This window comes from Panthera tigris, chromosome B3 (assembly GCF_018350195.1).
Source record: "Panthera tigris isolate Pti1 chromosome B3, P.tigris_Pti1_mat1.1, whole genome shotgun sequence".
Lineage (NCBI taxonomy): Eukaryota > Metazoa > Chordata > Mammalia > Carnivora > Felidae > Panthera > Panthera tigris.
Window position 1 is genome coordinate 132,652,344 of NC_056665.1, and position 17,957 is coordinate 132,670,300.

At 43.5% G+C, this 17,957-nt stretch overlaps 1 protein-coding gene across 7 annotated transcripts in view; it reads left to right on the forward strand.

The window, feature by feature from the left end:
- The window catches only part of TDP1 (tyrosyl-DNA phosphodiesterase 1), a 92,646-nt gene that overhangs the window by 36,626 nt on the left and 38,063 nt on the right, over window positions 1-17,957 (forward strand). Inside the window, exon 14 of one of the 7 annotated variants that reach the window (XM_042990336.1) lies at window positions 7,403-8,438. The exons of the other annotated variants lie outside the window; for them this stretch is intronic. Coding sequence (XP_042846270.1) covers window positions 7,403-7,454 — 52 coding nt within the window. The 3' untranslated portion in view covers window positions 7,455-8,438. Of the gene's footprint in view, window positions 1-7,402; window positions 8,439-17,957 lie in introns of those variants that run through there. 7 annotated transcript variants of the gene reach the window in all.

The following is a 17,957-nucleotide window of genomic DNA, read 5'->3' on the forward strand; positions in this document are numbered from 1 at the left end:
CACTCCTCACCCCAACCTTCGGATGCCTCTCCTCATTAACAGTGGAACTGTACCTGTTTTCTGTGAAGACCAGTTAAGTCAAAAACTGCATCACACTCTGTGGTATTTAAAAAAAGAAGAAAGGGAGGGGGTCACTTGGGTGGCTCAGTCAGTTAAGTGTCCGACTTCAGCTCAGGTCATGATCTCGCAATTCGTGGGTTCAAGCCCCACATCAGGCTCTGCTGACAGCTCAGAGCCTGGAGCCTGCTTCGGATCCTGTGTCTCCCTCTCTCTCTGCCCCTCCCCTGCTTGCTTGCTCGCTCTTTCAAAAATAAATAAAAAACATCAAAGAAAGAAAGAAAGAAAGAAAATATCACCTGGCATTCCAGTATTAAAGGATGTCTGAGAGACACCTGAAAATAAAATACTTGGAGCCCGCTCTCAGCCCTTCTACAATAACAAGGGTGTAGATCCACAATACAAGTGACCTGTATCAGGAACTCGCTTCAATTTTTGTTTCTTGGTTTGCCACCTTATCCCCAAGTCAGAACATCCCAAACTGAGCTCTTCTTTTCAAGAAGAATATGTCTTTCCCTCCTGGCCCTGGTGGCACCTGCCCATTCCTTTATCCTCCAGTTTACAGCCCAGCCATCCTCTTGCTGTTTCTGCCTTTGCACGTTCTGCAGCATTCACTGAGGTCCTTCCTCCTGTGGATGCTGAGCCCTCAGGACAAAAACAGTAAGATTGAAGCAGTCCTTTAAGATGCTTTTCTCAGATGACAGACACAGAAATAGTTAAAATAGGAAGAGATCGATTCTGTGCTTGAGGTGGGCATGTGGATGCTTTGTATAGGACTGTCAAAGCCCGTTCATCCTAAAAATGGTCTCACTTTATTGTTCTGATCCCTGAAACTACCAACTCAGATACTCAGCACCTGGACTTGTGAGGTGATTGCCTCTTTGCCGTCCCATCACGCAAATGGTCTGCTTCCCAGGCCACCTTTCCTTTCCTGGTTGTCAGTGACCCAGCATCTTTCAGAAAGATGAATTTTCGTCCTTGGCACTCAGACCCTAACCATACCAGTTTCACCTTGTCCTGCCCTCCCCAACCTCAACTGTCAGAAGCAACCAACCTGGCTGCCTGTGCCCCTGTAATCAACCTTCCGTCAGCTCCCTCGCACTGCCTTTGTTCTTTTTCTCTGCTTTTCTGGTTGCTACCCCTCTCCTAAGAATTATGCTCAGTGGGGCGAGCCTTGGTGGCTTAGTGGGTTAAGTGTCAGACTCTTGATTTTGGCTCTGGTCATGATTTCAGGGACATGAGTTCAAGCCCACGTCGGGTTCTGTGCTGACAGTTGTGGAGCCTGCTTGGGATTCTCTCTCCTTCTCTCTGCCCCTCCTCTGCTTTCTCTGTCTTAAATATTAAAAAATGTGCTCACGGGGCACCTGGGTGGTGTCAGGCGGCTGACTTTGGCTCAAAGGTCATGATCTCACGGTTCGTGGTTCGAGCCCCGCATTGGGCTCTGTGCTGATAGCTCAAAGCCTAGAGCCTGCTTCAGATTCCGAGTCTCCCTCTCGTTCTGCTCCTCCCCTGCTCACACCCTGACCCACCCCCCGCAAATATAAACAAACACTAAAAAATGTGCTCAGGCCTGATGTCCTTCTCTTGGGGGGGCTCTGCCAGCCTCCTGCTGCCTTCTCCAGAGCCTTAGGGCATTTATGTAGGTACTGCCATTGGAGCTTGTAGCTCCTACATCATTGTCTTGTCTCCTCTTGTAGAGAAGAGTGACCATGAGCTTTAATGTTGTCAAATAGTACTGTGTGATCATGCCTACTATTGAACAGGTCTTTTTCCTGGAACAAGTTTCTTAACCTCATTGAGCCTCAGATCTCTTATTTGCACAACAGCTGTACGGATGAAGGGACATACTCCGTGACATGACCCACAGACCAAAGAAAGTTCGTCTCTACAGTTAGAAGTTAAATGTGATACACTGACAAAGTATAACGAAAGACTAGAAGTGGAAGTAAAATATAAGCTCAGGAGTTACTAGTGACAGTGTAGTGTGACCACTGTGTATTGCCTTCTCAGCCATTAGGATGAAAGCATCTTTTCCAAACAGCTCCTTGTACGCACATCCTCTATTTCTCCTTTGAGACACTGTGTTCCAGGCAGGGTGGTCTCTGTGTCCCCGCATCATGTTCGCTCCACTGCAATGCCTCTGCTAATGATGGCCATTTGCCTCACACATGCTGCCCCTCCTGTCTCCAAGAATTCTAATTGTTTCCTTAAAGACCCAGATTAAAATATATAGCCAGCAACTACTATCTGGCACTGCTTGTAACAGTAGTGCCCCTGCTTCGAAGTGCCTTCGAAATAACCTCCCTCCCCGTAGTTTGTGTGCCAGTATTGTGAACTGGTTACTGGAACAGAGGAAGATCAAGTAATCGGCTCGTGCGGATCTGGGACCAAGTCATCGTCTTGAGTAGCCCATAATATTCAATATGCATTTCTTGAATGCCAGTGGTATGCCAGGCAGAGGGGACACAAGGGTGGTATAGCATGACTTCCATTTCTTCAAGAAGTCGGGGTTCTGGGTATCAAGGATTAAAGGGACGCAGTTGTTGGCCCTCAAAGACACTAGTAAAGCCATATAGAGCTCAAGACCCTATATTTTCACTAACTGCTTGAAAGCATGAAAGATGTGCCCAGGGAAACCGGCTTCATGCTGCTGCCCTGTGTCAGGCACTTGTATATACCATGTGGAACAAGAGACAGCCAACCTATCCTAACAGCTTTCGTTTTAGCCAGAGTGAGGTAGGAGAGAGAGGCAGACTGTATACACAGGAGTTAGCATGAAATCTCACACGAGGATTAGAAACAAAATGGGGTGATGTTGGAGCCTGTCTGGAGGGGTCAAAGAAGGTCTCCTGCAGGAAGTGATGTTTGTGCTGAGTTGATTGATAAAAGGTGAGAGTGGGCCCTCAATTATAGAGTATGTGGGATGTTGGAGTGGTCCAGCGTGGCTATGCGCAGGCCATGCCAGATCCGAGAAGGCCTTGAAGGCCAGAGTGAGAATCTTATCCAAAGTGCTGTGGAAACACTTTAAGAGTAGATCTGCTGTGTGTCTTATAAATGTAACCCAAGCTGCTGAAAGGAGAGTGGATTATTAGAAATAAGAATAGAGGTGAATGGGCCAGCTGGGAAGCATGGAGAGATTATGGTTGCTTAAATGGCAGAGGTGAGTGTTCCTGGGGAACGGCAGGCAGATGTGGACTGTATTGTGTGTGTCGGTACTATCTATATAGAAAATATCCCACAATCTCCTTTGAAGAAAGGCAATCAGGATGGTGGGAAAAACATGGGTTTGGAATTAAAAAGACCCACGTCAAAATTTCGGTTCAACCCCTTAACATTTGTGAATTAGTAAACCTTGCCAAGCGCCAGTTTCCTCCTCAACCAAAGTAGGTTATGACCTTTAACTGTAAGTTTTGTTCAGAGGCTTGGAGCAGGTTACATAGAACAGCTATCATCAGGGAGTGGTAGATGTTGAACAAATGATACTTTCCCTACTTACGTTTAATTTTGAACCTTACAAGTGACGATATTTGTAATATTTCATTGGAAGCACATGAACCCACTGTAACAAGTATGGGATAGTAATACTTTACAGTAGCAGTTCAACCTATGAGATCACACAACTATGGGACCCTCAGAATCCGCCATCAGGCACTCAAACCAATCACACGGTGGTCCTGAGGCTTTTAGTCACCTGGAGAATCACTGACAAAATGTCGGGCACCGGTCAGGAGATGTTTAAAAAGCCTTTCTGCTCTGTGGGGTAAGAAATGGTCGAGGGAGACACCTGACTTTTTTTTTTTTTAATATTTATTTTGAGGAGCGAGAGAGAGAGCACAAGCAGGAGAGGAGCAGAGAGAGAGAGAGAGGAAGACACAGAATCCAAAGCAGGGCTCCAGGCTCCTAGCTGTCAGCACAGAGCTGGATGCGGAACTCGAACCCACGGACCGAGATATCATGACCTGAGCCGAAGTCAGATGCTTAGCCAAGTGAGCCACCCAGGTGGCCGACACTTGATCTTCTTTGAGCAGTTGCCCTGTGGGAGAAAGTTCTAGCGCTTTAGCTGCATTGTTTCAGTCGTCACAGGAGCCTGTGAGGTGGAAGTGTCTCCTTCCACGGGTGAGATACAGGACCATAGAGCTGCGGTCTATTACCCAGCAAGTTTCTGTCCACGGTGGGCAAAGTTGCCAACTCTAAGCACAGGGATAGAGGGATTCGCAAAAATGCTGTTTCTACTCTCTGGGTATTTACAGTAGAACAAAAAGGTTTTATCAAACAACTCGTGCACGTTATTTAAGTGCAGCTGTGTAACAATTTTCTGAGTATTGTGAGTAAATAGACTTTCACCCAGCAAGGCCTTAACTGTCTTTCGTTTCTCGGTTCAACACGACTTGAGACTTCCCTTGTTTTCCTTAGTTAGCCCGGGGCTTTCCGTAATGTCTTGAGCTTCCTGGCTGGCCAGTTTCCTTTCTCTTTCAGTGTGGTTGCCTATGTAATCATTGGCTTCCACTCCAGACTCAGAGTCAAGTCCATGTCTTGACTGATCTGCCCCCACACTTGGCATGTGAGGGCCCTCGGTACGGATTTGTGAACAGGGAAGCTACTGAAGCCCAACGCTGAGGCTGCAACAGTGAAAGAGCTGCCTAGACTTTGCCCATAGTTGAATATGGGAGAGGCTTCAAATGTGATTCCTGTGCTTGGAGTATGGTGGTAGGGAGATGAAAGCAGTCAATCCATCGGTACGGAAGTCAGAAAATAGAACTGGTTTCAGTGGGAGGGTGGTTCACTTGGAGTGCAAATTGACCTACAGTGGGAATGTCATGTGGAATGGTCTGTTGGAGCTGTACTCAGAAGCTTGGTGTGCAGATAGGACGTTTCGGCGTTTTCTTTAGAACTAATTATCAATACCCCGAGCCTTTGTGGCGTTTTCAGGGGGAGAGTGTAACAAAAGGTTGATTTCTGGTGGGAGTTGAGAGAAATACTGGAAGTACATACCAAGTGGGCTTTTCACATTTACCAGTGTTCCACTGCCAAACAGATCAGATCAAATTTTACCCCGAGTTAAAGAGCAACTGGTCACCATTCGCCAGAAATAATCTTTCTTCTACCTAAGAGAAATGTTACATGTTCTGTATGACATCATAGAAGTTAACCTTCCCAAAAAAACAAAACCTTCACTCAGAATATATATTAAGCACTTATTATGGACCAAGCACTCTTCCAGGTGCTAGAGTTATATAAAATAGCCCTTGACTTTGTTGTGCTGGGAGTTCCCCCAAGTTAACAAGTATAATTACCTGTATCGAATGGTGGTAGATGCTATAGAGAAGAACAAAGTAGAATAGTTCAGGGTCATAGTCTTTTACTCAATACTTTGGACTAGATATATTTTGGTATTTGGAATTTAGGACGATGACATGGTATATATAACACTAAGGATGTTAATAGATGGCATTGCAAGTAGCCTCATGTCTGTTTAGGTCAACTTTTGCCAGCAAATGAGCTAAGAAGGTTTTTTGTTTTGTTTCGCCACTAAAGGAAAAGAGTTAAGTAAAAGTGTAACTTCAAAGTTGGCTTTGGTTGTTTTTAGGTTCAGAGCCAACATTTAATGCTCACTATCAGATCCAGGCACTGTTGTAGACTTAATTTAAACACACACACTCTTCTTCCCCTACCCACATCTCCTGTAATCCTCACCAGTTCTACATGTAGGTATCTGTCCTGTCTGTGGATAGGGGAACTGAAGCACAGGGAGGTTAAACAAGGGCCCAAGAACCCAGGCACACCCCCAAACATGGTACTGTCGGGTAGTGAGCGCTTGGGTTTAGGAGGGAGTCTGCTCATTAAATAGGATGGTCAGGGAAGGCCTCACTGACAGTGATATTTAGGAAGGGAGGGTGCCATGTGGATGGATATAGCTGGGGGAAAGCATTCTGAGCAGAGAGGTAGAGGTAGGAATTTATACACTGCTATGGTCATTGCCTTTGAGTTAAACCAAAGTGGTGTTGCTGGAGTGAATGGGGTGGGAGGGCAGGTGAAGTCAGAAGCAGGCCTCCAAACTACCTTTTACCTGCTTGAGAGGTAGAATTGGTGTTGTCTTGATGTCACCTGGGTTTCCTGAAACTTTTAGTATGGAGGGAGTTCTATGTCCATATACTTACAATCTGAATTGATTAAAACAAATAAGGGCCCCTTAAAATATATATCTTTTCGGACACCTGGGTGGCTCAGTCAGTTGGGTATCCAGCTCTTGATTTCAGCTCAGGTCACCATGTCACAATTGTGAGATCAAGCCCCGTGTCAGGCTCCACATTGCACATGGGGTCTTAAGATCTCCCTCCCATCCTCACAAGCACGGGTTCTCGTTCTCTCTCTCTCTGTCTCTCTCTCTCTCTCTCTCTCTCTCTCAAAAACAAAAATATCTTGTTAAAGGTGTTGTTCCATTAGGCCTTCTGGAATAAGACATGGTTTTAATGTAGTTGGATTTAGCTTATACTCAATGGGTTTTTCAACAGGGCACTGTTGGCATTTTGGTCGAGATCATTTTGTCATGTGACTTGTCCTGTGTATTATAGGATATTTAATAATCTGGCCCTCCCATACCAAATGGCATCATGGTGAAAGCAAAAAAAAAAAAAAAAAAAAAAAAAAAACCCCAAACCTTCTGTATTTGTAAATATTCCCTAGATTCTCTCCTGGTGCATGGTATTATCTTTGAAAATAAACTCAGAACTTGATGAATAACTGATCTATGAATGCTGCTTCCCTTTCATTTAATACATTTTCCTACTTGAGAGAGATGAGACATAGTTATACAGACAACCGTGGATTCTTGTCCAAATGAAGTGATAATGTCTAGCAAATCTAACAGTCCATCAACAAAGTGGCAGATGGATTATGTTTTATGAATTGGATTTTAGCAAAAGATAAATACATCAAAAGCTACATAAATCTAAATTTTTTTGCCATTTTTCTGCTTTGATGTATTATCAGTCCATATTAATGTTCATATTTGGGATGAATAATTCCTTCTTAAGTGCCACAAAATTAAAACAAGTTCACCCGAAAAAAAAGTAATAAAGATGGATGATAACCAATATGAATCTTGACTCTGACATGATAATGAAAATTTTTCTTAATCGAGATTCATACATCAAAGTATTGCCTTTCAAGGTGGTCACCCATTGACACTAAATACTTTTACCAAAAATACTGTCATTGTTCAGATCTTCCTGGCAGTCTTGAGAATTTCCTTCAAAGTGAATTTAAGGCACATTGTTTTTGGCCTTGTATTTCATATTTTCTGTTGATGTCTAATGAGCTACCAACAAACTTTATTATCCTGCAGTTCCTATGGGTCAGGAGTCTGGACACGATCTCTGCGCTGGATCAAGGTGTGAACCAGGTTATGATCTCCTTGACGGCCTGGCATCCTCTTCCAAGCTTATAGGTTCTTGGCAGAATTCTGAGCGTCCTGCTTTCCTGGTGACAGTCCAGGGGGCATTCTTGGCTCCAGAGTGCTTCCTCTGGTGCCTATGCCATTGCTGTCTGCAACGGACAGGTCGCAATATAGCTGTTTGCTTCTCTGAAGCCAGTAGGAGAATCTCGGTCCTCACGAAGGACCTTCTTCCTCTCTGAAGGCTTTATCTGATAAAGTCAGGCTCACCCATTGTCCTCCCAAACTTTTTGGTAAACCCAACTTACTCTTAAGCTGATCACGGGAATGAAATCCCATCATATTCACAGTTTTGCTCATGCTCCAAGGGAGAGGTTTATACCAGATGTGACATCGGGAGCAAGAGCAGGAATTCTGGGGGCCATCTTCCAATCCTGCCTTCCATAGGTCTCATTGGTACTTATTACCCAGGTGGATCTCTCTATACTATTCCCCAACCTTGACTTGCAGTAATTTCTTAACTGTTCTCAAAATTGAGTTTCTTTCTCATAGGCAAAACTACCATTGAACATACTCAAAAGACTGAACCTCAGCATCCAAAGACTGTTTGAAAAATGAAATTCTATAATTATTTGGAGCCAAAAGAGACTGCTTTATTAGAGTGAGGGAGTAACCCTGCAACGTAATTGCTTTAGAGAACTACATTGACTTGGCTATGTAGAATTGTTCAAAGTAAGTCTTATGAAAGATCAGTAGAATCCCAAAAGATCTAATTTCCTAGTCTAAAGAAAAAAAAACAAAACCTTACCACCTTAAGTGAACTTCACTCATTGCATATAGTGTATTCATCATATCCCATTACCTGTCATTCCTCCACACATTTTGTAAGTAGAGGTTTCTTGCTCATGGGGACTTTGTTTTACTCAGATGACATTTCACAGATATGGGAAGTGTCTACTGAAGATCCGGTATTGAAGTCATAAAAATGCTTGGCTAGCCTTACTGTGGCTTTCATCTTCCATTTATTCTTTTAAATATACGTGAATCTCAAAGTTGTAATAGCCTCTCTTTGACTATGTGTTCTCACTGACAGCCTTTTGCATAGATCCTGGGTTAGGTTTTAGTATATGGTTGCCACTGAGAATTCTAATATCTGCACTGAAACCATTTTTAATGAAGTTTCTATTTGATTGGACTGGATACTTGAGAAGTTTTTGTCCTACTCTAAAAGAAAGTGAGTTTGTAGTTTCTATACTTGTCCAGCTAAAATACTCATCCTATTGGTAATTTTGTGTAATGTCTTATGTTTCATACAGTGCCTGGTCTATAGTGACCCAGAAGTTTTTGAGAGGGTGATAATCCCTATAATCAAACTGCTACTATTCATTTGCTCACTGATTCTCAGGTTCTAAGTTTTTCTTTTTGTACTATCTGGAATGGTTGTGCTTATCCTTAAGGTCTATTTCAGGTGTTCCCCTTTGAAAATTTTTCTAGCTCAGCAGACATAATTCATTGTTTTCTATTGTGTTTTTATAGCACTTTTTTTTTTTTTTTTTTAATTTGAGAGAGCACGAGCATGAGCACCGGAGGAGCAGAGAGCATCCCAAGCAGGCTCTGCACTGTCAACATGGAGCCTGATGTGGGGCTCAAACTCATGAACTGTGAGATCATGATCTCAGCCAAAATCAAGAGTCGGACACCCAACCGTCTGAACCATCTGGATGCCCCTATAGCACTTTTTGCTTGGTCTTTTTTACGTATTCCTTCTTGGTTCTTTGTGGGTTCCTTTGCCTTGATATATTATGAACTGTTTGAAGACAGCTGCCAGGTTTTACCTTCACATCCTCAGCATCTGACACTGTGCACAGCATATTGTTAGTGACTTACATGTACTTGAATGAGAGCCCTTCACAAAATGTTGTTCACATAGGTGTGTATATGCACATAACGAGAAAAGGGCAGGTGGAAAAAGTTTGTCTTCCCACTCCTGTTCCCCAGCCGTCCTGCTCCTCAGCCTCAAATCACTACTAGTGTCTTGGGTTTAATAGCTTTTAACCCCATGAACCGTCAAACCTAGGTACCTCAGAGGATGGCTGATGTTACCCAGACAGCCAACCTACTGTTGAGGAAACAATACCTAGATGGAATCTCAAGATCCGCATTCCAATTTGGGTTTTCTCTCACTTCAGGAATGTTGCAAAGATGATGATGGAAGATAGATGTGGAGGTTACCTGTTATTCTATATGATTATACTGTATGTAACTGCTTGGTTTTTAGGGCCTGTGTTAACAACTCTGTGTTAGGTCGTTGTTCATAAGTTCCCTAAGGATTCAAGAAAACCATGTAAGGGACACCTGGGTGTCTTAGTTAAGTGTTCGACTCGATTTTTGGCTCAGGTCATGATCTCAATGTGAGTACAAGCCCACCGGCTCTGCACTGGCAGTGTGGAGCCTGCTTTTGGGATTCTTTCTCTCTGCCCCTCCCCTGCCCAAACTGTCTCTTTCTCAAAATAAATAAATAAACTTAAAAAAAATTTTTTTTGAAAAGAAAGCAGCTTTTAAAAAGCCTTTCTGTTTGAAAGGATATGTGTGGAAAGATATGTGATTTAAAGACTTGTCCATAGTTGGAGCCTTTTCTAAGTTGAATATGTGATTAATTTACAAATTGTTGAAAATTATTCTATGAAATCAAAACCAGTACGTTCAGCCAGAAGTATATTATTCAAATAACCTTAAAACTAGCACTTTAGCTTGAACATATTAAAATGTTACGTTGGCTGGCAATTTTCTCTTTTGTCTGGTTGCTTTTATGTCAAGCTATTTATAGTTTTTGATCCTACCATGAAATCATCCCATGTTTGGGCAGCCTGTTCTTGAAATTACTGAGACATGATGACAAATCAGTGTTAAAATTTTACCATAGGACCAAGCAGGCAAGAAGACGAACTTGAGAAGCAGCCTTGGCTAAAAAGATAGTTCCTAGGAGTAATTGGCAAACCCGACGAGAACAATTATGAAAGCTGTGCATTGTGGGTGGGCAGAAAGCAATCGCAGTTACGGTTGCCTAGCAACCGACAGGCATTGCGGGATGGTTGGGGATAAGCAGAAATGTTGGTGCTGCCACTCTGGGGGGAAATGAGACAAGTGCTTAACTGTAAAACCACTGTGACTTTTTGAGGAAACATAAGACATTGTACCCTGCTCTGATTTTCAGCATTGCCATGCAGTACTTCTCTAACGTCTGTTCCTTTGGATCTGGAACAGTCTTTTTTCTTCCTTTCATTATTTTTTTTTTTCCCAGTGAGAATCAAATTGGGTCACACACAAAAAAATCTCTGCAGATGTCATTGGGTCGACTTGGTTGCCTGGCACTGTGGCTCCAAGATATTGGGGTTAGTTGCTATGCCTCATGTCCTTTATTAAAAATAATGGTATCAGTATGAAAGCCTGTGGCTGACTTCCTTTACGCGTTAATGATGATTTGAGGTCATATCCCCACCCTTACTTTCTTGGATTCTGGTGCAAGTAGACCAAAGACAGAGCATGCCCCCTTTCATGCTAATGGAAGCATGTCTGATGGAGCATTATCCCTGAGGAGGAAAAAGTGTGAGACCCCCCTGACCTAGGACCTCTAGATCCGTGTACAAGGGCACTGCTGGTCACGAAGTATCCCTGTGGCTTGAGAGGAGGACGTTCTATCTGGGCGTCCTTCACCAGGTTCTAGCCCCCGAAGGAAACCCATTATAAGTAATACCAGAGACTTGTTTGGTGCTTACTATATGCCGACCAAGTGGTTTTTGTTTTAGTTTTGTTCTTGTTTTAGATTGTTAGGTTAGTTTCAGGTGTACAACAGTTCAAGTTTAGACCTTGTGCTGTGTTCACCAAGTACTTTTTTTATTCTAACTCCTCTAATCCTCTCAATTAGCTAGATAATAGTAACGTTCCCGTTTTAGAGATGTGAAAACTAAAGCCTGAAGAGTTTGAATAACATGTCTGAAGTGTCCCAGTTGGTAAGGTGGTAGAATAGGATTCAAACCCAGATAGTCTAGCGGGACAATTTCTTGTCTGTGTCCGAGGCGCTGCGCTAGGCTTTGGTTATGGATAGCGAGCCAGGCGTGATCCCTGCCCACAAGGAACTTGTGTTCTGGTTCGTGTAGTTCTGTTGTCCTTCTGCTTTGGGATCAGCGCTGCTGGCTAAGGTGGTGGGGAGAACACACAGCTTAGAAACTGACTGCAGCCCCCTTTTCTTTCAGTACCTGCCAAGCCTTCCCTCTTCCCTGCTGACATCTTTTAGTGCTGTTGTACCAGGTCTTGCCCTGACTTCTCTCACCCTGCCCTTCAGAATGCTGGACCTTCCTACCCATTGCTTTGCCACAGCTTTCCCAACCTGTAAAGGTTTTAGTTTCTGCCAAAGCAATCATTTGTGGTCCTTGCTGAGTGAGTGCAGAGAACTGTGGGCTGGCAGTGAGTGCCTGGTTGCTTTTTCTCAGCCTCTGTGTGTCCTGCCTCTTCGTTCATTGACCAAGTGCTCACTGAGCCTTCATTTTGTGCCAGGCTTTGGTGGCGGATAGCACCTAAAGCTTCAGTGCTTTTTTAAAACACTCCTTCAAACTGGCCATCCAATTCCCATTTACTGGTCAACCTCCAGGCAGCTGACAGATGTCTTGAGTACCTAATCCTCTAACTTGTCATCTAATCTGTTTATACCAAACTCAGCCATGTTGCATAGTCGTTAATGCCACCCACAGCGTCTGCCTTTGGGATGTTTCTGTTCCTGTTACGATTCATTGTGTGTATGTGTATGTATGTGTGTAAACAACATTTATTTTTTCACACGGAGGGTAGAAGTTTGAAATCAGGGTGTCAGGATTGGTTTCTCCTGACTTACAGGTTGTAGATGGCTGTCTGCTAAATCTGTGTGTATGTGGTCTCCACTGTTTCTGTGTCGTGTCTTTAAGTTTCTATTCAAATTCCAGTGAACATACAGTGTAATGTTAGTTTCAGGTGTACAATATAGTGATTCAGCACTTCCATAGAACACCTAGTGCTCATCACAAGTGCACTCCCCAGCAAATGGATGGAGCTAGTGAATTTTCTAAACTGGGTTTTATCTCATTTGGGGAATGTTGTGAAGATGATGGAAAATAGATGTGGAGGTTACTTATTACGGTATATTATCGTACTGTATGTAATGCACTTATTCTAAGTGAAACAAGTCAGAGAAAGACCAATACCATATGATTTCACTCACATACAGAGTGTAAGAAACAAAGCAAACAAATGGGGAAAAAAAGAGGCAGGAGTGCCTGAGTGGCTAAGTCTGTTAGGCAGCCAACTCTTGGATTCGGCTCAGGTCATGATGTCACAGTTACTGAGACTGAGCCCCATGTCAGGCTCTGGGCTGGCAGCATGGAGCCTGCTTGGGATTCTCTCTTCCTCTCCTGCCTCACCCCCACTTGTGCATGCACGCTGTCAAAATAAACTTAAACCAAGAAACAATTTTTTTTTCCTTTAAAAGAAACCAGTTCTTAACTGTAGAGAACAAACTGATGGTTACCAGAGGAGAGGTGGGTGGGGGGATGGGTTAAACCATTGACCTCTTCTACTCCTCTTTTTTGCCATTTGCAAATACGTATTCAGTACTTCTTCCTGATGACTGTGCTGGGCCTGTGAGCCTGTAGGTGTCCCTCAGCTTGGTATGTCAGTAGCTAGATCTGCTGAGGTACTGAGAGCTTGATCAGTCCCTAGTGAGAGACAGGTAGGTGATGTGTGTGTGCGTGCAAGGGTTCCTGGGAATTTCTTACACTATAGCAGTTAAATGTATCCAGGGTGTTACTAATAAGGTGCGATGTCTTTCAGAGGAAAGAGATCTCTCCTGCACTAAATAACTAGATGAAGCTTCAGAAAGGGGTACTTGAGGTAGAAGAAATCCTGTTCTTGAGTCCTGAGACCAGATGTGCGGGGGAGGTAGAGATCATCTGGGTTGGCATGAAGCTTTGGGTGGGAAGGATGAGAGAGAAGCCTGATGGTGGATGGGGCCAGGCTTGTGGATCTTGTGTGACAGGCAGAGGACTTCAGACTTTGCGGATAAGGATCACTGAATGTTTTTGAACAAGGGTGAGACAACCCACACTGTTAATGACAATATTACTGGTAAAGCCTGTCGTTCAAGGCTTTATGATTAACACACTGTTCTCATTATAATGTTGTCATGTGCTCTGGGATCTAAATGGAGCAGATCTTAGCTTTATGGAAGTAGAAACAGGTACGAGAGTTGAGGCCGCTCATCTAGTAAATGGTTGAACTAGAAGTTGAACCCAGATCTTTAGTTTCTTCTAAGTCATGCTCTTTCTGGAATTAGTTTATGGGATGGGTTAAAGGCAATAAAGCATAGAGGCAGAAAAATCTGAGCAATTGATGTGGAATTCCAAACATGGTAAAGATGCCAGTGGAAAAGAAAAACTGAGGGGTCTTCACCCAGAGACCTAATTACAGAAGCCTCTGAAAGACTCGGATCAGGTTGAGAGAGCAGGAGAAATTGGGTTGCCTGCAGGGTTGTGAGCATAGCTCTCCAGAAGAGAGAGACCCCATCAAGCTTTGTGGGGCTGGTCACTGACCCCAAGGAGGCTGCTCCTTAGGCCATCTCAGAAGGTGCTAGTACAACCATCCATCTGCTCAGCAGCACCACTACTTTGTGCTGTTCTCTGGAAGACTCTGAAAAGGATGAGAAGGGTTCCCAGCAGGCCGCACTGCTGTGGGACCCGGGCAAACAAAGGCAAGGACCTGCCTACACAGACTTTGTTGGGACATGACGGGGAGACTGCTCTTCAGAAAGCTTTTGAAGGCCTCTAGGGTAATTGAACAAAAAGTGACTGTACATTGGACTTGTAGTGTTACCTGTCTATAACAGTCTACTGTCTGCAACCACGGTTGGTTGCTTCAGCCCTCTGGGCTGTTTCCCTATGAGTAAAACCAGAGATGGGACTAAACCAGGGATTTTCACGCCATGTTCCTTGGAGCCCTAAGGATTCTGGAAACCCCTTTCAGAGCTCACTACCACAGAGGGTAGAGGGAGGGGAATGCAGGTAATTCCGGGTGCACCTAGAGACATTTGCCTTTTGTCTGCATTAAATGTGTCCTTTGGACAAAGGACTCTTCAGATTTTTCTTTTTTTAAAGATTGAAAAGCCATTATAATAATCTCCTGGGCCCAGTCTCCTATTTTATAGTTCTTCTTAATTATGAATAGTTTACAAACCTTACCTTTGTGTTTTCACAATTTACTAAGGACTTTCACCTAGATTACTTCATTCATTCCTCATTATTAACCAGGGAAGTGAACAAACAGCGTTAAACCCATATCACAGATGAAAAGGTGGCATCCAAAGGACATAACCCCAAGGGGATAACTGGATAAAACCAGAACTCAAATCTTACAAATCCGTTGCTCTTTTCAATTCTTTGTATTGGCTTTCCACCATAGGAGATGGACCAAAATAATGGAACATGTCTGTAGAAAATGAAATAGTAAGCAGTTTTTGGTATCATAGTGGTTACTGTGATAAACACACATTGAAACTCTTTGATAGGATGTTCCGAATACCAATGTTGACCTAGATTTGCAAAGCAACTTTTGATTCTTTTTGACAGTATTTTTTGTCCTTGTGATGACTTCTAAAGCCCATGTAATTCCATTTGTGGGATCAAGGGTAGACGGATCCTTTTAAAGACCAAGTTGACAGCTGAGCTGAGCTATGCAGTGGAATGAAAGCTAGCCTTCTGAATTCAGCATGGTTGTGGAAGCATTTGCTTGAGGACGTAATATGCCCGTGTGAGGAACAAAACGAGGTTGCGAATAGATTTCTCAACGTACTCGGTGACTTGTCAGAACTGTGACTTTAAAGCCCACACCCAAGTATCAGGTCTCCTTTGGTGTCCTGCTCTTGCTTATCTGTGGGAAAACGTGGGTCATAATCACTTTTCATTTGTGTTTTCCTTGGGCATTTCTTTGTTAATGCCCTGTATCTATACGACAACATATCAACCCCCAAGACAGTTGACCTTTTGTGTCCCACTTGGTACTTAATCTCACAAGATTGGTGGACATGTGCAGAATTGGTTTAGTTTTAACCACACCATTAAATTCCTGGTTACTCAGATGTACATTAAAAAATGGGGAACAGGGGCACCTGGGTGGCTCAGTCGGTAAAGCGACCGACTTCGGCTCAGGTCATGATCTCACAGTTTGTGAGTTCAAGCCCCGTGTCAGGCTCTGTGCTGATGGCTCAGAGCCTGGAACCTGCTTCAGATTCTGTGTCTCCCCCTCTTCTCTGCCCCCCCCCCATGTTCATGCTCCGTGTGTCTCTGTCTCTCAATAAATAAACGTTAAAAAAATTTTTTTTAATTGGGGAACATATCTATATCAAGGGGAACAAAATCCTCTTGATTTCTTTGACAGAATAAAATAGGAGCTTACTAGATTTCTGTCCTGGGACTGGGGCTAGGATTAAGAGATCAGTAAAGCAGTCCAGTGAAGAAACTTTAGACCTATCTGCAACTGAAATCTAGGATTTAGGAGTCCTGGATGGACCTGCCTTCTGGAGAATTCTATTGCTTAGTCACAACAGAGAGGATGACCAGAGTCAGCCTCCCGTAAATTTAGGAAGGTATTGGTGATGGTAATAGCTAACATCTATTAAGCATCATTTATGTGCCAGAGACATTTTACACACCTCTGAATCCACACAGTACCTTCATGAGGCAAGTACATTACCATATTTTCCAGGGACAGAAATTAAAGATTGACACTTGGCACTAATTGTGATAGAAATGCATGCAAGCTCAGATTCCGCTTTTACCCACTACCCGACTCTGCCTTTGCGCTTAATTTTCAAGACTTTTTTCTCTATTTTGTGATTTAGAAGTTTTAATTCTATGACCATAATGAATAAAATAGTCTTGATAATCTCTGTCTTCTAGGCCTTTGTATAGTCGTCTCTTTTCTTGAGTTAATTAGATGTTTCTTGCTTGTGTAACATCTGCAGGATTCAGTTGGGAGACATCTGTGGACTTCAGTAGCCACAGACAGCTTCTTGAAAGAGATGGGGTTTGTGGGGGAGGAAGGGGCTCAGCCACAGGAGTGGGTAGGGTGGTAGGCATCACAGACTAGGAAATGTTTTTGTAGATGTGGATGCAGTCATTAAATTCAGTTAAGAGCAGGGGAGTCAGGAAAAGGCATAATAGGAAATAAGATTGAAAAACATAAATTTGGTCTGACTGAGGAGGGCCCTAAATGCCAGGCCATATATTTGTGCTTAAGTAAAAAGGACACATCGATACTTGGAGAGCTCCTGGAGGAAGGTGTAGAATGGGAAACCAGGGAGCAGGCAATCCATCTGGATCCAGACTCTAGGGTGAAAGGGGCAGGACTAAGATCACTGGACATAGAGGATGTTACAAGAGTGAAATAGCTTGGTGGCTCGCTGTACATAGTTACTCTGGAGCAGAAAAGTCCGAAATGCATGAGATTTCTGAGCCTGACTGAATGAGACTATGGATAGAGGGGAATGCGGGAGAGGAGCTGGTTTTCAGAGGGGAAAGAGGTGCTGATGGGTTCTGTTTTTGGAGTGTTGGGTTCGGGGTGACGATGTGACCTCCCAGTAGAGAAATCCAGCTTATGGATGGAGATGTCAGTTTAATTTGATGAGAGGTTAAAGCTGATGAAGTCTGGAAGTCATACTTGTCAACATAATGGGTTGCAGTTGGTGAGCGGGGAAAGTCCCCAAGGAAGAGAAGACAATAGAACGAGCCAAGAGCAGAGCATGAATTTAGAGGGTTCGTGGTAGGACGGGCACCAAATAAAAAGCTGAAGAGTCAAGTGGAGAGAAAGCCAAGGAAGAGAGATGGAAAGGCGGTGGAGAAAACCATCCATCCTGCAGAGAAGTCTAAAGCAGTTTCTCAGTCATGGCCCTGTTGACTTTTGGGGCCAGATGACTTTTGTTACGGTGGTTGCTTTGTGCATTGTTGGATGTTACTCACTAGATGCTAGTAGCAGTCGACAGTTGTGACGACGGAAAATGGCTCCAGACCTTGCCAAATGTGCCCTTAGCAGCAAAACTGCTCGTAGGTGAGAACTGCCGGTCTAGAAGAAGAATAAGGAGTATGAAAAGACCACTGGATTTGGCAGTTAAAGATACTGAGTGGAAGTCAGACTACAGAGACTTGAAGAGGGAGAAAGAGAAGAAAAGGAGACTAAGGATGAGGACAGTTCACCTAGTACATCAGAGAGGAGATAAAAAGCTGTGTTCTACCTACAGCAGACACTTGAGCTCCAAACTTGACAATGGTTTTGTGTGGTAGAGTCAGCTCTCGTACCCTGTTCTCTTTTGATAGGTTGCCCTGGCTATTTGTTCTTATGTAGAAACTCAACAGTCTCATCTTGCTCTAGGGAAGTAAAGCAATGGATTTTTATTGGGATTAAATTGAAATTACAAATAATTTAGTCCCTT